This window comes from Haliotis cracherodii, unplaced genomic scaffold (assembly GCF_022045235.1).
Source record: "Haliotis cracherodii isolate W230 unplaced genomic scaffold, xgHalCrac1.p SCAF_8, whole genome shotgun sequence".
In the NCBI taxonomy this organism is placed as follows: domain Eukaryota; kingdom Metazoa; phylum Mollusca; class Gastropoda; order Lepetellida; family Haliotidae; genus Haliotis; species Haliotis cracherodii.
In genome coordinates this window covers 36928222-36954696 of record NW_027266341.1, presented here as the reverse complement: position 1 = coordinate 36954696, position 26475 = coordinate 36928222, and the positions used below count along the sequence as shown (strand labels likewise).

The 26475-nt window shown below is 40.1% G+C and overlaps 1 protein-coding gene across 1 annotated transcript; it reads right to left on the bottom strand.

The window, feature by feature from the left end:
• Positions 1-10873: 10873 nt before the first annotated feature.
• LOC139450696 (beta-1,3-galactosyltransferase 5-like) lies at positions 10874-11971 on the bottom strand. The gene has a single exon (XM_071232502.1). It carries the CDS (start codon positions 11969-11971, stop codon positions 10874-10876), a length of 1098 nt encoding a protein of 365 aa, XP_071088603.1.
• Between the last annotated feature and the right edge of the window lie 14504 nt (positions 11972-26475).

Genomic DNA, 26475 nt, shown 5'->3' with positions numbered 1-26475 from the left:
TGATATAGTTTGACCTCGCTTTTGCATCTCTTGACTACATAAGATCTACAACAGATAGCGGATCTAACTGCAATTCTTGTTTTAACCAAGCCCGGGATTGACATTCCAGTAAATGGATTCTGGTTGATTGCAAGATATGCATACATCGTCATAGTGCTTGTTATGAATTCCTCAAAGATTTATTTGTTCGTTTGTTACTCAGCAATATTCCAGCTATATGACGACGGTATGTAAATAATCGAGTTTGAACCATGCAATCCAGTGATTGACATCATGAGCTTCGATCCACGCAATTGGGACACGATGACATGCATCAACCAAGTCAGCGAGCTTGACCACTCGATCCCGGTAGTCGCCTCTTACGACAAGCATAGTCGCCTTTTATGGCAAGGATGGGTTGCTGAAGACCTGTTCTACCCCTGAATCTTCATGGGTCCATTGACGCAGGGGTTTGTGTAAAGTCATTCCGACAGCATGCAATGCCAACTCAACAATGATACTCAATGTCTCCTCAAAGTGATATAGTACGGTACTTACAGTACATTTGTGATTAAACTCAGGTTTTGGAGAAATTTTATCAATATAACGTGTTATTATTCTACTTAATAATGTATTTAATGACATTTATACAAAACAAACTCAACGGTTAAACGGTTTTTATTAATCTTCACTGGGTTTCCTATATTCTATATCATTGAAAAAATACTCCTGGTCTTGCCTAATAAAACACTCAACCTGACTGAGATCAAACGCAACTTACAAACACAATCATAATCTGGTTAATCTGTATCACTCAACGAGTTGGCGTAGCTTACTTACCCTGCCCACAGTATGATAGTATGGGGCAGTTCAGTAATTAGTAGGTAAGATCAGGCAGGTACACTGGTCACACCTGACTGGTCTGTCTGATGATTTGGTCGTCTGACAAATGAGATGTCTGACAATTTTGGACACCGCTTTTGCAAGTTGTTTAGTACAATAATGTTTTATTAAAATCTATTTCAATGTATTTTCACCATTTTCCCTATACCATTGCATGCATGTTTATGTTGCTTAATCTTATAGCTCATGTTCCCAAGTATTATAAAAAACCCTTTAATGTTCCTCCTTCCTAAACTAACGTTATAACATTTCAGGTCATTACCATCATCTAATACACAAGAGATGATACCAAGACATGGTGTCCTCCCATTAGTAAGACAGCCAGTTGTTAGACACCTTAAAATAACAACTTTTCTGGTTGAGTGCACAACAAAGTGCAATGGTGTTACCTTGATTGATAATGGAATGACCCATGGCTAAACATCAAGGTATAACATTATTTTCTAAATTGAGAATTTAAAGACTAATAAGGTTACACAATGGCAACAGTCTAAACTATGTCTGCTGAAAGTATAATTTGTTATGCTTAATAGAAGATACTCTCTAATATTAACAGCTTGCAAGTATGTGCTAATCAAAGGGTTACATGTCGGTGTTAACTTGCAGTTATTCTTTCTAGAAGATATTCCCTAACATTTAAAATTTGCACGTATGTACTAATCAAGTGGTTTAATCATACTGGTGTTAACATACACATAAATAGGTGTTTTGATGGTTATTTTACTTATTGTTTTGTACTAAAAATAGTCAGCCATTTGGTAACTTGCGATCTATGCACATATAACGTTACAATATGGAGGCCAACAAAATTGACAGTTCCTTGGCTGCTGGAATAAGAAAAGATGATGGTACAATGTAAGAAAAAAGCTTACAATGTTTTACTTGGATACTTTTATACATGTTTTAATGTACATACATTGTCTCATAAGCCTGTAACGGCTGGGTGCAATACCGATGATAATTGTTTTTTGGGGGTATTTATGCAGTATGTATATGTTATTTGCACGGGACATCTTAATGAAATATTCTCTCATATAACAAAACAAAAATACGTGTTAAGTCAGATGTACTTATTTTATAAACGCTCATAAAATCAACATCAACAAGATGTTAAGAATGTTATTATAACAAGCAGCTAAGTGCAAGTGTAACTTGAGTAGTAGTCTAGTTGAGAAGTTCTTCATTTTCCACAAGTTTTAAAGATTAAACACTACATATTGGATTAACATAATAACTTATAATCAGAGTACAACATGCAACTGGAGTAGCAATCTAGTAAATAACTATAACAATAAATAAGTAGAAAATAAGTAGAGAAAGATCAAACAATGAACCTTGAGACATGCCTAATTAGTTCACTGGGTAGGACTGTACCATTGTTGTGGGTACTTCCCTAATTAATCCCCTACTTCAGTGTCTGATAACTGGCTGTCTAACTAATGGGAGATAACCCAAGACATACTTTATTCGGTTTTATGGTCTATGCGGTCTTAAAATTGATTTCATTAGTCTTTAAATCTTATATCTAGTGCATATTTTCACAAACAGGGACGTTATCTGATATGAGGAAAGTAGCCTTGTTGATTGTTACTATACTTTGAGGATTTCTGTGGCCAGTGGCGGACGTAATTCAAACTCCTTCCACACTGACACCGCATCAAAGATATTTGTGTACCGTTTACATAACTCTCACTGACAGGGCGGTAGTTCACGCGAAACGGACGACGCTGTGTCTATGGGCTGCGCCTTTGATATTGCCTCCAAACATACTTTTATTGAATGACCCATTAAACGCCGAGAAAATCCAAGATTCATTCTCGTTGAACATATCAAGGCACCAATTTAACTCTCATAAACTTTTTGTGTCTTTGTGCTTAATATATCCACATGTTAGCGAAAATATGTAATACATGTATCCACAATATATATATATATATAAAGATCGTTACAATATGTACAAAAGGTAAAATTTATAAAACATCTACAAAGGAAACATCCAACCAAAAGACCCTTTTTAAATAGTAATGGAATGATATAATATAAAGTATATTTCACATGATACAATATACTTTTCACACGATTAGTTAATGCTGTAAATGGACTGACGAAAACATGGGCGAAATATTTCAATAACGCCACAAAATAGTTGAATTAAGTTCAAATTAGTTGAATCATTTGTCACGATGCTTGTAGACAAACATTTATGTATCTACCAAAGATACAACATGAGTTTTGAGCAAAGGAAAAATATACATATTGTTAAAGATTACATTACGCATCTTCCCGAGGCAAGGGTGTTAACTGACTATGAAAGTCCAGTTTCCACCCTTACAGAACTATGCTGGAATTATGGAGTTATATTTTGGCTGGACTAACGAGGCAATGCAAAGTCCAAACTTACGACTGTCGTAACGCTACGATCGTCTTGTGGAACGGGGCCCCATGTGTGGTGAAACATACCATGCCAATTTGTTTTGTCTATTGTATGGGTAAATGCATGCGGGCTATCAGTACGTATGTATTGGCACGCCTTCTATCAATTAGCCTTGACTATTAATGGAGAAGAAATGTGAATATGAATGCTACGTGCAATGTTTTGTTGACATTTTAAACTGGTGAATACATATCAAGGTGAGCTACAGTACCGTGACGCCCTGTTTCTTTAGTACTGTTACAAGACAAGATTAACCTGAACATACGAGAGTGGTTCGAGATGTTGCTCACATAAATCATGATCAATTTCTGGACCGTTTACAAAGTGTTATTTTGTAGTCAATTGTTTTATCGCCTGGAACTTCATTCCATATGTAAGGCAAATCACGGCAATGACCTAGAATTTCTTGTCCGATTAAGAATATTACTGTCGTATGTGAAAGAGGTCAGTTACGCAGCCTTTTGTGAATATTTAATGAGTAGGTGGTAGTTTGTTTCCAACTCAGGTATCGATTACCCCCGACTCAATCTACCAGCAGTTATACCTTGGTCATTAACCATTCCTCCTCCATGATTCCCATCAGGGGTCCTTCAAAGTCAATAATTCCACACTTGAAGAACAGTTATGTTGCCGGTACTCAATATATTTCGTTGTAACAATCTCGTTTTCTATTTGTCGGTAATTTCAGTAATTTGGTTTGTGACACGGAAAACCCGAGTTCGGTTCCCCACATGAGTACATGTGCCATATGTGAAGCACATCCTTGATGTATCATATTAGAATTATTTGTTATGGATAACGATGTGTGTGCAAAACCACATGTGTCCTTGCAGGTGCTTGCCGGGGCTTGTCAAGATCACAAATGTAACAGAAGACAAGTGTGTACTCCACGACGCCACGGTGGCTACAGATGCATCAAAGGTAAGGTGATGAATTCACCCCCTTGGGAATGTCGGGGCAGGATATGGCCTCGTGACTACAGGCCGCCTTGATGTAGCTGTAATACTGCTGGCTACATGCATCTTTGATGTAGCTGTAATATTGCTGACTACAGGCTGGCTTGATGTAGCTGTAATATTGCTGAGTATATGCCACTTTCATGTAGAGGTAATATTGCTGACTACATGCTGGCTTGATGTAACTGTAATATTGCTGACTACAAGCATCCTTGATGTAGCTGTAATATTGCTGACTACAGGCTGGCTTGGTGTAGCTGTAACATTGCTGACTACAGGCCGCCTTGATGTAGCTGTAATATTGCTGACTATATGCCATCTTAATGTAGAGGTAATATTGCTGACTACAGGCTGGCTTGATGTAGCTGTAATATTGCTGACTACAGGCTGGCTTGGTGTAGCTGATAAATTGCTGAAAACATGCATCCTTGATGTAGCTGTAATATTGCTGACTACATGCATCCTTGATGTAGCTGTAATATTGCTGACTACAAGCCGCCTTTATGTAGCTGTAATAGTGCTGACTACAGGCCGCCTTGATGTAGCTGTAATATTGCTGACTACAGGCTGGCTTGATGTAGCTGTAATATTGCTGACTACAGGCTGGCTTGATGTAGCTGTAATATTGCTGACTACAGGCCGCCTTGATGTAGCTGTAATATTGCTGACTACAGGCCGCCTTGATGTAGCTGTAATATTGCTGACTACCGGCCGCCTTGATGTAGCTGTAATATTGCTGACTACAGGCCGCCTTGATGTAGCTGTAATATTGCTGACTACCGGCCGCCTTGATGTAGCTGTAATAGTGCTGACTACAGGCCACCTTGATGTAGCTGTAATAGTGCTGACTTCAGGCTGGCTTGATGTAGCTGTAATATTGCTGACTACAGGCCGCCTTGATGTAGCTGTAATATTGCTGACTTCAGGCCGCCTTGATGTAGCTGTAATATTGCTGACTTCAGGCCGCCTTGATGTAACTGTAATATTGCTGACTACAGGCCGCCTTGATGTAGCTGTAATGTTGCTGACTTCAGGCCGCCTTGATGTAGCTGTAATATTGCTGACTACAGGCCGCCTTGATGTAGCTGTAATATTGCTGACTACAGGCCACCTTGATGTAGCTGTAATAGTGCTGACTACCGACCGCCTTGGTGTAGCTGTAATATTGCTGACTACCGACCGCCTTGATGTAGCTGTAATATTGCTGACTACCGACCGCCTTGATGTAACTGATATATTGCTGACTACTGACCGCCTTGATGTAGCTGTAATAGTGCTGACTACAGGCCACCTTGATGTAGCTGTAATAGTGCTGACTACCGACCGCCTTGATGTAGCTGTAATATTGCTGACTACCGACCGCCTTGATGTAGCTGTAATATTGCTGACTACCGACCGCCTTGATGTAACTGATATATTGCTGACTACTGACCGCCTTGATGTAGCTGTAATATTGCTGACTACAGGCTGCCTTGTTGAAGCTGTAATATTGCTGACTACCGACCGCCTTGATGTAGCTGTAATAGTGCTGACTACCGACCGCCTTGATGTAGCTGTAATATTGCTGACTACCGCCCGCCTTGATGTAACTGATATATTGCTGACTACTGACCGCCTTGATGTAGCTGTAATATTGCTGACTACAGGCTGCCTTGATGAAGCTGTAATATTGCTGACTACCGACCGCCTTGATGTAGCTGTAATAGTGCTGACTACCGACCGCCTTGATGTAGCTGTAATATTGCTGACTACCGACCGCCTTGATGTAGCTGTAATATTGCTGACTACCGACCGCCTTGATGTAGCTGTAATATTGCTGACTACCGAGGGCCTTGATGTAGCTGTAATATTGCTGACTACCGACCGCCTTGATGTAACTGTAATATTGCTGACTACCGACCGCCTTGAGGTAGCTGTAATATTTAGGAGTAAGACGCCATTTACTCACTCAAACATGACAGATATATCGTCAACCCTTTGTCTCGTCAATGAATAATTGAAAAAACCCCAGTAAAACCATGGTTTCAGTAATACTTCAGTAAACTTCTCATAATTTTGATTTTTGTTTGTCTTTAGATTAAAACCCAAGGGATAAATTTATTGCAAGGACGCCTTTAAGCCAGACCCATGAATCATCGAGACCTGACAGCAACAACTATTGTTCTGGAAGAAATTCTTTCTATGAGATTCGATGGAAAAACATCGACTTCACACAGTGACAGCGGTAGAGTGAGTGAGTTTGTTTTGCTGAACCTCGCCGAAGTTTCCATGAGCATTGCATGCAATAAAACCTAGAATTCCGGACAATCCAAGTATATGTCAATCATCCTTAGTTTGTTCGATAAGAATCGCAATGCCAACTTTAGGTCCTCCTCCGGAAATGTCAAATGATTGGTCCCTAATCTAAAACGAAAGGTAGCTCACCTGGCTTATTGGATGTATTGCTGGCCTCATCCACATGCTGAAACACTTCAAAAATTGAATCATAATTACAAACATTTTTTAAGAAATAATTAGATTTTATTCCTCTCTGATTCGGAAGATTTCATACACAAATATACAGTATGGTTGGTACTGGTGACGTGAGACACAATAACTTTAACACACTTACAACATTTTCTATAATATTGTTTTGCGCTGAGAGAACAGAATAATTGATGACTGCTATATAAATAAAGAAACGTGTTTCAATTTTCTCGTCTTTTTATCCCGCGCCACGAAATGGAGCGGGGGATGTAGGAACGGAGTTTATCCGTCCGCCGCTCAAGGGAAACAAATTTTCTCCAAAGCCTCCAAGTTAGAGAAATTTTACACAAGGATCTCACTGGTCACGATCTCGAATGAGTTCGGAAATTGGTGTATTGAATACATGTTTACAGTCCAGGCCTTACAGGCCTTAGCTGCCCAACTTTCACATTTTCAAATGCGTGAAATAGGGACAAGGGACTACTATTACGTGAATAAAAGTTTGCAAGCTTATCTAACAGATACGTATCAAGTTACAGGCCCTTGATACATGTTATTTTACTGTCTGCACCTTTATTATAGTTAACTTCCACATTATTCACTACGATAAACCAATATAATTCTAATGTGCCCCGTGGCGGGGGATAGTGATAATGCTGTTTTCTGGTTCAAATGGTTATTCCGGCTGTGCCATTAGTTCCTATACTACCAGTTCATCTATTAGTTCATATTTGCAGAAGTATTTGAACGAATGCGTAATTACGAGGGCAAGTTGAATCTCATTGCACATTACTGTACAAATGCATCGATATGTCACGTGACACTTGGCTGCTGGCTTGTGTGTTCATGGTCCGATACAATGAAAAACGAGACCCCGTTGAAGGTCAGAAGTGAGGGAGTATAGTTTTACACCACTTTTAGCAATATTCCAGCAAGATCTGGACGGTGGACAACAGAAATAGGCTTTACACATTGTACCCATGCTGGGGATCGAACCCGGGAACCCTTGACTCCATTTTCTGCTATTGTTACCGAAATAATGAGTGTGTAATGACAGACATGTCTGATGCAAATTCTATGTAAGCTCAATCCCATTTAAAATAGCGAGACATTACTTCCATTACTTCCAAACCTCTGCTAAAAGCAAAGTCCATTGTACGATTCCGACAATATCATCAGCATGTGTTTGTGAAAAACTCGGAAACAAGAAACAAGTCAACATAGGTAAATGCATCGTCATTGATGCGTCAAATTTGAAAATGTCCTCAATATCACCATCTGAAAACATTGTGGAAGCTTTGCTGGAGCATTTGATGATATAACCTTCAATGATTAAACCTTCGCCAAACAATGTTTGAGCGAGAGTCGTTTGACGCTCTTTGATATCATCGCAGAAAGAGCATGCTCGGGTACCTCAGAAGTCTCGACACCAAGGGCTTTAGCTGCTGCAGCATTGATGGACTTGAAGGAAACGTTGACTATTGGAAAGTTGAAGTCATCCCTCTTTTCGTGTGCAGAATGTTTAGTCACCTTGAATCTTTGTGCATATATCTAAATATGAGACAGATGAGGCGGTTTCACTGGTTCTAGTTCAGTTGGGACCATGGTATGCCTACATTTTGCCTGAATGTCACCCCCAAAATATTCTCAACAACAAATATACATCAATATTTTAGTGTATTTTTCAAACAAGTAAAGTTTAGTTTTCAATATTGTAGTACATGTATGGAATCAAGTCACAAAAAACGCAACTGCTACGGAAAAGCATGCCTTCCATGCAAAAGTTGACTTTTATGCAAGCCCCATGCATTTACCTACCCAAGTATGGGTATAAAAACATGTGCGTTAACGGGATTCCATATGCATTGTTTAGCATCGTTGAGCACCACTCAGAAAAACAACAAAATTACGCAATTATTCAACATTACGAAATGCCACGCCTGTCCGAAAATGAGCGTCTGCGAGCCATTGGTATTCTTGAAGCAGGATCGAGTCAACGTGATGTTGCAAGACAATTTAAATGTCCACAGAAACACCATTTGGTGTTTATGGCAACGTTGGCAACAGATGAAAGGCAGAGACCATCCTCGGAGTGGCAGGCCACGCGTAACCAATAATCGACAAGACAACTGGATTCGAACAACACATCCACGAAATCGATTCAAGCTAGCAACAGTGACTGCAAGAAGCAGCCTTGGCCTTCGACGAATATCTTCACAAACTGTACGTCGCCGCCTCAGATGTGCAGGGATTGTCGCCATAAGACCCACCAGACGTCCAATTCTGACAGGAAACCACCGTCAAGCACGTCTACAGTGGTGCAGACAGCCTTTACGCTGGACGGCCTTGCATTGGAACATGTTCTATTCACTGACGAGTCTCATTTTCACCTCAGCCACAGCGATGGACGGATTCGAGTGGTATGGGGTGGGATTACAGCATGACAGAGGACCCGTTTGATAGTGGTAGAGGGAAATCTCAATGGACAGAACTATCGCGACGAGATGATCGGCCCTGTTGTTTTACCGTTTTTGCGTCGTCATGGCCCAGGCATTTCAACATGACAACGCCCTGCCTCACATTGCTCGACTTGTTCAGGATTCTCTTCAACAAAACAACGTGAATGTCATCCCCTGGCCGGCTCGCTCCCCTGATCTCTCACCAATCGAGCACATGTGGGATGAGATGGATCGGCGCCTTCGACGTCAACCACGTGTTCCACAGACACTCCAGGAACTTCGAAACATACTCCTGCAGATATGGACAGACATTTTGACATGTTCATGCTTTTTATGAAATCACGCATTTTCTGAAGTCAGAATGGCAAATTAAAGGGGTCTGTTTATCTGTTTCAAACAGATATTGTTTCAGATTTGGTGAAAAAACATAACTTTGCATTAAGTCTTATTCAATGTCAAAGGAACTTTTGTTGTTCAGTATATTACCAAGACGAAAGGACAGCATTTCAAACATTGCCCTCTCAGTGAACTTCAGGTAGCAATTGCTTTCATTTCTGACAAATTAACGATAGACATGTAACTGTACACCCCCACGGTTAATAACAAATACCCCATGGATCCATGGATGAAGTTTATCCTCTTTTTCTGTGTTGTGTCGGATGGTGGTGTACAAAGTTGAACCATCAATTGTTTTGACAGAATTGAACTTCGTTCTCTGATATTGCATAAACTCAAGCAATTATTGTTAATATCGGAGAGAGGGTTTTGAGGGTACGTATGAAAAACATCACTCTTTGTATGGGGACAACCCAGTGATCGACATCACGGGCATCGATTTAGCAAAACAAGTAGCTGACATAGTTGAAACATGTTTGGTTTGAAAGTACATTACGGAAGGACCAACTTATATTCCCAGGGAGTGTTGGGTTATTTCTTTTAAAAAAGAATAATTTGGAAATGATGAAAGTCTCCTCTTGTCATTGTGGCTCCAAGACAAAGTATGAGGCGTGGTGAAATGATGCTAACGTCGCGTCAAGATTTTTGCACTGATATAGTGGCGTGCATGTCCGCACGCGCGCCCCTTCTGGCGTTCGTTCGTTCGTGCGTGCGTGGGTGTGTGTGCGTGGCTGCTTCTCCTAACGCCGGTTTTATAGTGCTAACCCACTGGGACACCATGCCGCACTTTAACATGAATACCCCTCTCAGACACAGTATACTGACGCCAAGCCGTTCAGTCCTTATTTTATGCCTTCAATGCCAAGCTCCAAGTCGGGTAACAACACGTACTTAGTCCATCTTTACAGTATGACAAGTCTGTCGTCCAAACATCAACATTCCGCTCTCCGGGCAGATGCTGAAACTACGAGCCTTGACTTCTATACCAAATCTAAGTCAGAATGAGCAACAAACTCTTACTTTTTTATGCAAATTGTGTGAGTGGCGGATATGTTTTCTCTTTTTGCACCTGGTGTCATCACTGATTGTCAGTGATCCATTCATATAATTGTCACCGCTATTTTTTTTACGCCCAATGAAATCTGTTTCGTCAGAGAATCGAGACTGTGGATTCTTTTGGCGTTGACATTTATAGTTTACCGATCGTCACAATATTCCATATGTCACATGTCCTCATGCCATCATATAATTCTGGTCCCATATATGCTACACATGCAGTTTCAGCACTCTGCATTCAACAACATCTGAAAAAATGACATTGGCACGCTATGGCATGTTGTGACATTTTCTGACTTTAGGATGCATGGATCACCTCTATAGTCGGCGAGATAGAGGAAGCTATCAACAGAAGCCATGTCGACTGTGCCAAGGACGTTCAGGCACAAACCAAAGTACGCATCTTCAAACTTCAAGAAGGGCACATGGGGAGATATGAAAACCACTTGTCTTGCTACCGCCATGCTAGTCACATAGCCACTCCCCGAGCAGTATCGAGGGTAATAACTATAGGGATACTCTTCCAGAGACACATAAAACTTAGACAGTTTATCCCTTATCACTGTATGCCAAAATCCACATGAACCAAAAACTCCTGACTGTAGAAAATCCCAATGATAATTGGTTAGCTTTAATAGCTGGGGCACATTGATCCACATATCGTCATCGGTTTTGAAGACAAATTTAGCATTTTGACAATATAACGTAGCCCATTGAAAACCCAAGATTGTCTTGTACGTCAGGTTGGTATATGAGTCTCTGAAGTCCTCCATCAGCATGTCCCCATGATACATTGCCTCGATCAACACGGCGCCCATTAAGTCCGGCTGAGGAACTTCACCTAGCAGGAACACATAGCGTACACGTCCCGTATTGTTCCTGGAGATTGAAGCCCACGTAGAGCGTATGACATTCCTCCTGTCGGTATTGCCATGTGCTGTCAGGATGAGCATGAGAAGATCAACTGAACCAGGACTGGTCTCCCTGCATATTTCTTCATTCTGTATGAGATAGTTGAAGTCGTGTCTGAAGCAGCTATTACACATGTAAGGTCGAACACGGGACGGTGCCTCGGACACGGGTTCTTGTCTGGATTCGTTCAAGATGTCTTGGTACAAATGTTCAGAAGTGTCATCTTGATTTGTTTGCTGAACAGATGATTCGGGGTTAATGTCATGAAGTTTGTCACTTTGAAAAATAAATGTATTGATGGGATTAACCGTTATTATATTTTCCAGCGTCAGAACTGTATGAAGTAAGTTTAGCAGTCCGACAACTGTCAAAAACAGTATCCCCAACTTCAGCTTCGTCTGTGTCCGCATCTTGGGAGAATCACCTTCTGCTCTCACTGAAATGCAATAAAAATAAACCTGCTCAGGGCATATCCTCACGCATTCCATTTACATCTGATATCCACCGCCTGAAGAAAAACCCTGATATCCACCCTTCCTCCTCCCACATATACCTTGCGTCATCCCACATATACACGTACCTTCCGTCGTCCCACAATACCCATCATTGTTTCCACATATGCCCTTCATTGTTTCCACATATACCCTTCATTGTTTCCACATATACCCTTCATTGTTTCCACAAATACCCTTCATCGTTCCGCATATACCCTTCATTGTTTCCACAAATACCTTTCATTGTTTCCACATATACCCGTCATTGTTTCCACATATACCCTTCATTGTTTCCACATATACCCTTCATTGTTTCCACAAATACCCTTCATTGTTTCCACATATACCCTTCATCCTTCCACATACATCCTTCATTGTTTCCACATACACCCTTCATTGTTTCCACATATACCCTTCATTGTTTCCACAAATACCCTTCATTGTTTCCACATATAAGCTTCATCGTTCCGCATATACCCTTCATTGTTTCCACAAATACCCTTCATTGTTTCCACAAATACCCTTCATTGTTTCCACAAATACCCTTCATTGTTTCCACATACACCCTTTATTGTTCCCACATTTACCCTTCATTGTTTCCACAAATACCCTTCATTGTTTCCACGTACACCCTTCATTGTTTCCACATTTACCCTTCATTGTTTCCACGTACACCCTTCATTGTTTCCACATACACCCTTTATTGTTTCCACATATACCCTTCATCCTTCCACACGCACCCTTCATTGTTTCCACATATACCCGTCATTGTTTCCAAATACACCCTTCATTGTTTCTACACATACTCATGATATATAATATAAATGTATACTCCATATTACGTATTGTCAAAACCCTTTCACATTTATGTTACTGCATGTACATTCGAACGGTATTCACTTAAGCCACGTTTTCACTGTATGACAGTAAAGCGCTAGCTTCAACGAAAATATCTTTTCAAAACCGATAGTACTTACATGACTGTGTGTTATACACCCCGTGGCCATCAATGACACACAGACGTCCGGGCTGTTTATGGACAAGATATCCTTCAGCTTTATGCCGAAGGTGTTCCAGCTAGTCAGTGCGGCAGGTCAACAGTCATGTCCAAGCCATTCAGCCTTTATTCTGTACACACTGAGTAACCCCAACGTTGACGTTTGTTGTGGCCACACCAAAGTGACCACATAAATTTGTTTTTCGGCTCTCGTCGTTCTGAGCAATCGGAGAACGCAACTGTTTCGTTTTTAAAATTGCAATGGTTTAGTATTCTGATAGAGTTGCCCTTTGTTCTCTGCCAATGTTCAATGGATCATTAACTGACGAGTTATTCAAAGGTAAATGTAAATTGTTTAGTCCTCTCAACTGTTGATCAGTTTGTTTATTGTGAGCCTTTGTATATTATTGACTATTTGTGGCAAGGAATATCATTCAGAACCTAATTGTAGTAACTTGTTCATGTTCGGAAAATGATGAAATAATATGTTTTATGTGTTCACTGTACATTATGTCTATTTATGTCATGTTTTATTGATATATGTCTCTCATAAATCACTGATTGGTCAGGATGTTTTACAACCCCTCATAATGTATACGATACGTCAATGTGTATCTGTTGCATCCGTGGGTGAGACGAAGGAGATTACGACAATTTATTTGTTTTTGCCTTACCCTAGCGTTCAACCCAAACGCTCTACCGACAGAACCAGAATGGACTATATATATCCTTCAGGATTAAGTTAGATGCATTGTCAATAGTCTTTCTTTCATAGGCCGTCGTTATTGAAGTATATTCCGCATATATATTGTGAACCGTCTGGCTCAGATATTGTTGAAGAGTGAGTGTGGCTGATTATAAAGGAGGTCTACAGGCTTTTCAGCACCAAGCAATCACTTGCTCCGTTTGGCTTTCTTGCATGACTGGTTGTATCGTACTTGTTATGGGCAGGTCGTATACATACCATAAGCTCTGCAACACTTCTTTTGATGCCTGTACATATACCGGTATCGCAGTTGCCACTGGCCTGTGTATTCAACCCCGTGAAGCTCCGGGGTAGAATAGGTCTTCAACAAACCCGTGCTTGCCACAACATGCGACTATGCTTGTCGTAAGAGGCGACTAACGGGATCGGGTGGTCAGGCTCGCTGACTTGGTTGCTGCATGTCATCGTATCCAAATTGCGTGGATCGCTGTTCATGATGTCAATCACTGGATTGTCTGGTCCCGGACTCGATCATTTACAGACCGCCGTCATATAGCTGGAATATTGCTGAGTGCAGCGTTACACAACAAGCAAAATTAAACATTTTCCATTAACGTTTGGAGTAGTTATATCTTATATCTATGCACGGCAACAACACATGTATATTTCGACTTGATTTCACATACATATGTATTTAGATATGTTGCGTCTAATTTGATTTTAAAACGGTATTTTCATTATTTCTGCATGATACAGTCATTTCAAATATGTGTTAAGCTGATCCCTTCGACTCATCGATGGAGTGTTCATTGTCATGTTACACATATGTGCGTGTGTTACTGTCGTGTTTTATTTTTGCTTTTCTCGCATTACATCATATTCGGGCGCTATTTCATCAATTTGGAATTGCACTCCGCTATTTCATCAATTTGGAATTGCACTCCGTACTTCATACAGCGAAAGGACCATATGTTATATTATGTCCAATTTATGCCACAATGATTCAGGATCCATTGTTGTTTACAATATGTCCGTAATACAAGATGATGTACAGGGTCCACTTGCTCATAGCCATCTTAGCGTTACAATAATCGCACTAAGATCAGTTTGTGCAAGTGAGACAGGACAATTGTATGGTGATTGTAAAGTTGATTGTCGGCGCCTAAGATCAATTATAATTAAGATTGTACTGTGCAAGTGGGCTCTCGGCTGTTAAGCGAAACTCATGCATATTCCCATTGTTGGGCATCACTGTTTACTGAATCAGGTTGTGTGTTGTGTGGGTTTGTTGTGTACAGGGTGATGTGTCTACTTTATACACCAAGTTGATCCCGCATCTAATGGATTCTCTAGAAATACCCCCCTCTGATTGAAACTCCGCGGAAGCTAATATTAATAGAATAGTACTATTTTCAGTCATTGTCGGTAGGCATATTTATATAATTATATCTATAATTACAGGTTACAAAATGCACAAATGGTGTTATGCTGAGTAACCAGTGCGCCGGTGTGTGCTCTTAATATTTATCATATAATGGGTAGGTTTCTCGGCAGGATAAAGCCAACGGATAAAAACGATATCCGTTGGGGTCATATGCGGATAGAGATGCAAATATCAAAGGTCAAGTAGGGACTACTTTCGCTGTTTATAAACAAACATGGCGTCGCCCTCGTCATTCGGCGATCGAGTCAGAATTAACCATCGGGAATCTAGATAAACTACAGGGATAATTGCTATCATTATCAAAAGCACAGTCTAAGATACTGAAAATCAGTGTCTAACTGTGACGTAGCTAAGGCATTTTATAAGTTTTGGCAACTTTCGAGATATAAATTTCGAAACAATTTTGCGAGGGCACGAGGTCTAGGCAAGCGGGATCAGTTGCCATATCTGTGCTTGTAGACCTTTGCGGCTTGGAACCTTCTCCACAAATTAAAATAGTTGGATTTGGCCGAAATATGTTTGAATTGTTACCTTGTTTCGTTTTGTTGCTTTGTGTACATCTGACTACACTTCTAAACGTTATGACAGACCGACTGTCAACAACGTCTGACCGTGGCCGTGACGTCTCATAGACTCAAGCTCCTCACAGCGATAGTACGTTCCCGGAGCTCTCTATACTATCGCTGCCACCAGTCAAAACTCCCCACTGTGAATAGGTGGCCACAACCATGCTTGGAGTTGAACTCGCAACCGAATGACCGTTATGTTTACAAACAAGTGACGACTGTCGTGACGCCGAATACACTTATCGCTGCTAAATTACTTTCTTCGTTTGTCAATTTGAATTTCTGTTTCATTAAAACTATCGTGTTATTGATATAGTAAGAATGTAAGGGAGAAGTTGGTTGATTTTCCGTTAGTCTGCAATCTCGAACCAATCTGATTATCAAAACAACAAAGTGAATTCATCTGGAAAACATAGTCAGTCGTAAACCTTTTCAAATTGAAATATGATGGCATTCCCAGAGACATAAACAAAAGTATAAACGTTACTACATATTGGGTTGGAGGGCAAATTTCAAGATTCTTGAAATGGCCGCGCCCACACTGGTGGCAGCGATGTTACCGAGAGTGTAACGAAGGTGTCACGCGCTGGGAAGGAGCTTGCTCATAGACTAGGGTTAGAGTAGCTTCCCTTTGACAAAGGGCAGTTACTCTAGCGGACAGACCGATGGATTGCCGCGAAAGGCAAATAAAAACAATTGTTGTTTTGCGTATATGTTGCTTCGCCACTGTATAAGACACAGACTGAGTTGGAACAATATTGGCTACTGTCACTGTCCGACTGACACACCCTGTGACGTAATAAATATTAATGCGCGCATTCCAGGAAAACTCGCAACGTTTCGGTAATGTTTGTGATAGAGGGAAAGCGATTTTAAAGCACAGAATTAAAGAATGACATTATATGATAAAGAGGTTATCACGCTTGTGTGTTTGGGGATGGTAAATATCCTGTATTAGGAATAAACACTATGTATTTACCTCGCCAAGGCTCGCTAAATACAATGTTTATTCCTAATGCAGGATATTTACCATCCCCAAACAAACTCACGTGATAACCTCTATTTATGCATGACCCCAAGGTCAAACTCCAAACGAGGTTTTCCACGCATGGCGGCAGCGCAAACTACTAGGCTAAGTTGCTTATCACGTGATCGGACCTTTCTCTTGTTTGTAAACAAACGCGCTTTTTCAGAAATCAGTATAGAACGGACTAATGCAAGTATTTGGTGGCGCTTTACATAATGTTTTGCATAAGTCAGATGTACACAGTGGGAGAGAGTCACAACCCTCGCCACCAACCTCAAAGACTTCAAGATCAGGAAACTACAAGAAGCCATCAACATCAAAAGACTTCAGCCCTCAATCAACCGTGACCAAGGCTATTACATACCCCTGGCGTACCATCAACTCATCAAAGACCCCAATCAGCCATAACCCAAATCAGCCATAATCCCGTTGTTTACATTACTGGCTTCATCCTTTGATCATGGCACTGACTTCACCCATGGTCATCATCACTGCCCTTGTGTGTACACAGCAGGCTTCGCTACTCCAGTATACAATATCTACCCTACTGTATAAACATTGCCTCCTACGTGTATATATACTTGCTTACTGCACTCTGTACCATGGTGGAATGAGGAAATAGAACAGACTAGACGAAAACGTAAATCAGCCTTCAATAAAGCAAAACGCGACTACACATATTTAAACATAGCCCACGAACTAAACCACCAGGTTCAAAAACTAGTCCAAATAGCCAAAAGTAGAGACTGGAAAAAATTCTGCGAAGGTATAAATAACCGTACAGATGCCAGAACGGTCTGGCGCAAAATCCACGCCATTAGAGGCTTAAAACGACATAAAAAAAACCCTAACATTAAAAACTCAAACAACCCCGCCCAAAAAGCAAATAATCTCGCCAACCACTTTTCGGCCGTTAGCAGTAACACCAGCCAACTTCAGCCAAAAATTCCAAGATAAACTTAAAACAGAAAACAAACCCACAAAAGAATCAAACAATAACAATCTAGAAATAAATCAACCCTACACAATGGAGGAGCTCCTCTACGTTATCCAAAACAGGAAAAAGGGCACAGCTCTAGGATTAGACCTAACCTCTTACCAAATAATTAAAAAACTCCCCCTAAAACTACTCCAGGCACTACTCAAACTATACAATCAGTAGTATAGGTAATGGGGGTTCTGGACCACTTCCACTGGAGCTGGATTTATATACCTATACTGCTACTACAGGGGGAATTTTTTATGCCAAAATGATTATGCGATTCAACGATAGTCATGAGATTAAACTAAATTGGCTCCAGCTCACCAATACCTGGGTCCAATCATTGCTTTAGATGAGTCTAAATGGTAATAAAAATATTCTTCATTATTTTTATCGATAAAGCGATATTCAACATTTTTATTAAGTTCTTCGTTCATTTTACTAGGAGACCAGACTATATAACTACACTCTTTTTGTAAATTGATAAGAAACAATTGATTACCGTATTTGGTTGGTTTGACATCACTGATATAATAAAAACCTTGTGGTAATTCTCTCCATTTAATAGTTTTTTCCATTATTATATATTTATGTAAGCATTTGTCTAAATGTAATCACACGATAGTAAGCAATTTATTTTTAATCTCCAACCAGTTCTTTGGTTTTGGCACGGAATAATTGACGCGCTTGTTGCCTCCCTTGTTCTATGAACTTTTTTTTATCGTCTTCGCTAATACCATTGGTCTTATGAGATTTTGATCGAATCTCCTGCTTCATTTCATTGTATTTGGTGAGTTCCGACAGCACTAAACGAAACTCCTTCTCGGATATCTTGCAATCGGCCACTGCTGTCGAAATATGATCCTCGATGCTGTTCAACTTTGCATCGGCGAGTATCCGAATACTATCGTGTTTTAATGCTTTCTTTTGCAACCTACGAGAAATGAATTTTATGGCTATTCCTGCCAGTCCCGAGGCTCCAGCCGCTATTTCCATGCCGAGCACGATAGGCGCGGCGATTATAGTTGATAGTAAACCGACACCGGCTACACCGAGTCCCATGCCAGCTACTACAAGAGCGGTGTCAACTCCGTCCAGAGCATTCACGACTCTGCGATACTTTTTATACAATCCAAGTCTCAACTCCCTATCCTTTTCTATTCGATGTTTTATGTCGCTTATTTGATGTAATCGAAATCCATCAACAGTTTCCATCATTTCATCGAGCGCTGGATATAAACTCATAGTGTATATTACGAATATATAATAGTCTTTAATTGGTCTTGCTTAAATGTTTTGAGAGTATACATCAACCTTATCAAATGTATATTATACGGCAAGAATATCTTAGAAAGGGAAATACTACCACTTTTAATAATTTGAACCCCCTCGAGGGATGTAACGGGTGATGCACCGACATGAATAATACTGCAACGTTGACGCTCGTGTTTCTTGAGCCATTTAATCGATAGACCTGGTAATATTTCGAAGGCATCTACCGGTGCATCTCCGAACAAGACTTCAATAATAAGCGTAGAAATATTAGGTATTGCACTCAAGTTCTGTTTAATATCATCGAATTCTGTAACCAAATTTAAACTAACATTTTGGATTGCCGGACGACTATATAACATATGACCTGGTTTTTCTGGCAGGGGAGTGACTAACACACTTTTTCGTTTTGACGGGATATAGGCCGCGAGTACGATGCCACTATTTATTATCTTAGTTAAATTATGTCCCTTACCCATCATCGCATAAGGTGGGGTAATGACGATATTCAGCAGCCACTTGATGTTTGCCTCGACCATAGTCCATTTATTCTCACTGTTGTAAATAATATTGTACGGAGTGGTTTTAAGGAGTCTACTAACGTCGACATCGCTTAAATCTTCTAGATTACCCGTGAATGTGACTTCTTTCCGCTTGTATACATTATCGTGTAAGTGTAAAGCGTATAACTTACCATTGGTACCGGGTTTACCGAATCCTTCAGTGTCTCCGAGATCGGAAAGCGCAATTGTATTACATTGTCTGAGCGTTCCAGGGCCTGATGCATCAACCATTATTTATAATATGGAGTGTTACACTTAAGTATCCTATATGTACAGGTTGGTGTTTTACATCTAATACAGAAATTTTGAGGTCTGAAATAATACCACGCTTCAATTTTTTATATTGTAATGATGAGAAAGATTCCGTTCTACCGCTATTGTATTTTTCATTTTTCACTGGAACACTTCTGAGCAGAGTTGAAGGACTTTCGAGTTGAATATTATCCGTTGTGCTTATTTGATCAAGATGGATGCACAACTCTTTATAGGGAGCTAAATCGGGTAATGTATCTCCCTCATTTGATGAATCGATTATTACAGTATAACCGGCTGCAAATCCAAGTGTAATTCCTAAGTTCCCAGTAAAAACTACACCCATTCCTCCAGGGGATAATTTCAGTCTCCCAGTCGCCTCATTTTGTGTGAGACTAGCTCCATAAGGCTTAAAATATTCATCATTGAGTGAGCATACGCTGTAATACCCATTAGGTATAGTAATAATTCTATTATGGTCATCACTTCTAAATATCTTATTATTACCTCTCGCAGCACTTATATTGGTCCACCGCGGGTAATACGTAACATCGCATAGAGCTACTTCGAGTTGTCCATCCGAGTTATCGATAGTACGAAGCAGTTCAATAGACTGACTATTTGTTATTCCAAAGAGTGTAACATACATATCAAATATACAATGATACTATATCATAACTTAAATATGGAATCAACCATTATTTATAATATGGAGTGATACACTTAAGTATCCTACATGTATAGGTTGGTGTTTTACATCTAATACAGAAATTTTGAGGTCTGAAATAATACCACGCTTTAATTTTTTATATTGTAATAACGAGAAAGATTCCGTTCTACAGCTATTGTATTTTACATCTTTCACTGGAACACTTCTGAGCAAAGTTGAAGGACTTTCTAGTTGAATATTATCCGTCGTGCTTATTTGATCAAGATGAATGAACAACTCTTTATAGGGAACAAAACCATGTATGTAGTTAGTACCTATAGTCAATTCTGTGCCGAATGCTAATGTTTTTGCCCACCGCAATCCAAGTTTGTGTGCTAAGTTCTCATCAATAATTATATCATCATTTTCATTGATGATTTTCACTCTCCCAGTGGCCTCACTTTGTGTGATACTAATTCCATTATGAAATTCATTCCTAAAAAATCCATTCTTAAAAAATTCATCATTGAGTGAGCTTATGCTGTAATACCCATCAGGTATAGTAACAATTCTATTATTGTCATATGCTACTACTATCTTATTATTACCTCTCGCAGCACTTATATTGGTCCACCGTTGGTAATACGTTACATCGCATAGAGCTACTTCGAGTTGTCCGTCCGAGTTATCGATAGTTTGAAGCAGTTCAATAGACTGGCCATTTGTTATTCCCGGGAGTGTAACATACATATTAAATATACAATGATACTATATCATAACTTAAATATGAAATCGACTTACATTACTAATCAATCGATTATAGTAACTGCCTCTGGTGCTGAATTTTTAGTTAAATTCCCCGATATCTTTGAAAAGTACAGAGTCACGGCAACTAGTGATAAAATGGTGCACGATTGGTTTCACAATCCGATGCAATTTTGGCAGAATCAGTTAAACTTTGCCATATGGTGTGCCACAACGGGATGTGGCGTATCTCTTTACGCTCCAGGATTTGAACTGAATAAGTCTGTTATGTCATTTCACGTGTACTATCAGATTAGACGTATACTTAAAGAAATTAGTGCTCCATTACCGCAGGATCGAGCGTGGAATTCCACAAATAATAATTATGATAGGTCTGCGTATGAGCGTATTTGTCAGGAATTTAATGTTTCTAAAAGTAAAGATTGGCGTATTAAAGGAGCAAACCATGGTCTAGGTGTTCCTTACACAGAGGAAAATAAATCCGTCAAAGAAGAAAGCGATTATGTATATAGAGTACTTAATAAACTTCCAGTTAATTTTGGTAAGTTGTATAGTACCAGCAAACTTTACGCAAGAATATATGATCATTGGCATAAAACCGGTGATTGGTATAAAGGCTGGGAACTTTATAGTAACGATTGGAGAGGGGATATTATGAGTTTTAAGAGTGGTTTAATTTACATTGTTACAAAATTTATACAAATGAACGATACCGCAAACGCTTGGAATGAATTTCTTAATGATAAAACGGAAAATAATTTTACTAATCCAGGATTTGTAAGAGTTAATGAATCGATAAGAACTTATGTATGGGCAATTCTCGGTGCACAATCGCAAACACGAACGTCCATTATCGGTTCTGGGACGGCGCTCGATGCGCAAAAACAGTTTGTCTCAAACGTGGAGGACGCCATTAATTCACCAGTTGACATACCATCGTCTATAAAGCGTTTTCAAGATGCATTACAGTACGCTCAATCTAAAGTGGACTTTGTTTACGCGCCGGGACTATACATGTCTCCGAGTAATATGGAACTTAAGATCGGTCAAGTGATCGGTTATGATAATAAAATTGTTATCGCTACCGATCAACAAAAACCAGGTATAAATTCAGATATGAACGTCGAATTAATAACTCAAACGATCACGGGCGAAAAGGGAATAGTCAAACCACAAACATCTTTTAATGCGCAACCATCTACTGACGCACAAGTGTCACCGCATATTGCGGCTAAAAATCAACAACATATCGATGAAAAAACAGCGCTTGTAGTGGGTGGAGTCTCGGTTGGCTTACTCATGATTTGGTTAAATAGTTCTTAGCGAATACGTACAACAACCCTGCAATTGCTACGATGAGCCCCCACAAGTTTTGACTAAGCCAAGTGGTGGTCTTAGCTAATAAATTCAATAGCCAGGAAACAACACTCCCAATTATACCGGGAAGTGCGGCCGCGGCTTTCTCTGCTAGCTTTCCCAGTGCTGAACCTAATGCTTTTAAATGCTTTTTAATCCACTCTCTTATACCGTTTTTATTGTTAGGCGGTGATCCGCCTCCACCTGTGCCACCTGTTAACGAGAGAGTCAAAGTCAATATAATAAATCCCAACGCGGTTAAAATACTAGCAATTGTTATTCCCTGTTCTCTGAACAATGTTTTAATTTTATCGGCCAGTGTAGTGTCATCGTTGAGGACTTGATCGATAGTTTCTCGAATTCGACTGATTTGCGAACGAAGTGCCTTTCTATTACTGGAAGCTGCTTCGAGGCGGGCCAATCTTTCCTCTTCTAAGTTACGCAATCTTTCAGCTACGCGGCGTCTACTGAATTCATCGCCCGCCTGTTCGAGTTTTGTTTTCTCTTGAGCTATATGCTTGTCGATTTCGGATAGCTTGGCTATATTATTGATGAGTTCTCCCCGCATAGTTTGCATTGCCTTGTCAAGACCTCGTAATTCCCTAATACTGAACTCCGAATGCGTTGAATTATCGTAATAGGTATCTAAGATTTCTCCGAGTCCGTCCGAGGCCACCATCGAGGCTGCTTCCAAATCATCTGTATTAACGAGTTCTTTCCTCATAGTCTGAAGAGCCTTAGTAGTCTTCGCGGGAAGTCGTCGGTAGTCTACAAAACCTAATTCATCATGAACAAAGCCGATGCCTTTTTTAGCGGCTATCGTAGACAAGGCTAGGGGCTTACGAGTACGAGAATGCATAAGATCAATATCCGGAGCGCCACGCAGTCGCAATATTCCTTTACTATCTATCTCAAACTTTGAATATTCACGACCTATTGGGATAACATAATTTTGATCATCTTTTAATGCATCGTAATAATCATCAACGGCTGGTTTTAAAAGTTCATCATTTACGGTTGGGATCATAAAGCTGGTTTCATCAGTACCCTCTTCGATTGTACTAGTATCAAGATCAAAGTCATTATGTTCAAAATCAGTCATTTTTATATTAAACATAGGGTACATGTTTTCAATATAACAATGTCTTCGCAATACGGACGCAAGTTAAACCCACAACGCAGACTTCGGGATCCATTAGGGGTCAAAGCAATTCGTCAGTCTGTACCTATAACTAATAACCCTAGTACCATCGATCAGAATCAAACGCTTCTGGTTCGCTTTCCTAATCTCGGCGCACACGATGTGTTAGTTCCGGGAACTGTCCGACTAGCATTTACGATTGTTTTGACTTCTGCCGACGTTAACAGGGAGCCCGTTCAGAACTTAGGTCGTGCTATTGTTAAGAAAATCGCTATTAAAATTAGCGGTAATGAGGTTTTGAGTATCGACGATAGCGATGTATACTATTGTTACATGGATCTCTAGAGAATGGATAAAGAGCGGGAAAACTTACAGTACCAAGGTATTTGTAATAAGAACACATTGAGACTGCGCGTGGGTGCTGATAATGGTGATGGTACCATCGTAAAAGATCAGGCCGTTGCCAACGCATTAGGTAACAGATTCTATATTCCCCTAGACTTTGAATTACTAGATTCCCACATGCCCTTTTATCAAGCATCCCTAGGCGATAGGTTAGAATACGAACTCACTTTTAACGACTACGGTAGAGTAATCAGATCCGCTAATGTAGATGCTAGCTATTCCATTGACAATATCTCGCTGGAGTACGATATGATAACGGATCCCGAATTAGCCAGACAAATTCGTAACCAGTATTCGGGAAGTTTAGCCATTTTGTACGATCGCGTGCTGCGACATCGAAAGATCACGATGGACAAAAAAGATACGATGTGGAATATCAATCTAAACGTCCCCACGAGGTCGTTGAAGGGTATTTTAATGTTGTTCGAGGACCCCTCCGATGCGTTTAAAAGAAATACCGAGAAGTTCTACAATCCCAAGATTACGAAAGTAGAATTGACTATCGAGGGCGTTCCTAATCAACTATATAGCCAAGGAATGCTAGCGTATCAACAGTGGGATGAGATTAAAAAACTTCCTTCTATAAAACGCTCTCCAGAAGTTAACGCGGTCGTGAAAGATCTGTCTCTCGGGAGTGTATCGATGGGTGAATACCTCACCTCGAAGTACGCGCTATGGCTCGACATGCGAACAACGGACGATGACCAATTACACGGCAGTGGGAGGAGAATAGAAAATGCTAGCGAGGGTGCCACCATACAGATATCGAAGCTCCAGGAATCAGCTGGTAAATTAAACATATATTTGTACGTGATTATGGATGCGCAACTTAATATACAAAATGGGAGATTCGTGCAAGCAATCTATTGATAATCTTTTACCTAAAGATCCGCACTGCGCTATCATATGCGGGCAAACGGGCTGCGGAAAAACAGCTTTTATTCTAGATATTTTAGAAAGTCATTATCGGGACGTTTTCGATCACATTATTATTCTGTGCCCGACTATAAGCGTTAATAAAACGTACTTATCGAGAGATTGGGTAATGAATGACGACGGAATACACAGAGTCGATCCGGGCGATCGTTTACAAGACTGTCTCCGAGTATGTCACGAAAAATACAAAGGAGAATCAACCCTTTTCGTAATAGACGACTGCAGCGCGAGTAAAGAATTAACAAAAAAGAAAGATATGCTTTCGTGTTGAGCATTCTCCGGACGGCATACTCAACATAGCGTTTGGGTACTTACTCAAAAATACAACTCTGTCCTGAAAGATCTCAGAGAGCAGACCAAATGGGTAGCGCTGTTTCATTGCAAAGATCGAGATTCATTCGAGGAATGTTTACGCGAAAATGACGTCATTTATACCAAGAATGAACGTGACAAAGTCAGAAAACTGTTATCGGCAACGAAGCACTGTAAACTCGTATTAAAAACCGATCAACCAGCTGCTTACGCAATTGCTTAGCAAAATGTAGCAAAAATGTAGCAAAATATAGCAAATTGAACATTAGCGGTTAATATTACATAAAATGTGGTTCGAAATCATCATTCTTTCGCAACAGTTCATTATTACCGGATGTATTGGATACGTCATATTATATTATGTTAGACTTAAATATCTCCTTAGGTATTACATTATGGAATGCGACGAACTCATCGAACAAATTCTCAAAGAATCTGATCCTGATCAACATGCAGATAAACATAGAGAAAGACTCGCGGCTTTGGTAGCCGGTGGAAAATGTTCCCAATATTTGGGAGAAAATTATACCATCGAAAAAATTGATAACATGACCGACGAAGAGATTAAAAAACTGTACGCGCGTTACGAGTCTAGACTGGGAGCTACCATGACTAAAACGATAGGATCGTCTATATTACAACTATACACAGTCGTAGCTAGTACGTTTCTCCCCATCCCGGCAGAACATCGCATGTATTTATGCGAATCTCTAGAGAAAGACCCATTCATCGAACACGCTATAAGCTCAGTGAGCTGTGAGTTTTATCATAGATTCGGAATGTTCTTAGCTCCACTCACCACAGCTTTAATAACGGCTAGGTATTGTCAATTTAAACATACGTGCCCACTTAATAATATAAATGGAGACACAACAGATTGCGGAAACACAACAGATTGCGGAAACGCAACAACAGATTGCGGAACCACCAGTGAATGAGAAACCCAGAGTTACTAAGAACCCCAAAAAAATAGCCGCAGGAAGAAAGGGAGGGCTAGCGCGCAAAGCAAAATTAATAAATAATTCAAATCCGATTAAAACATGGGCA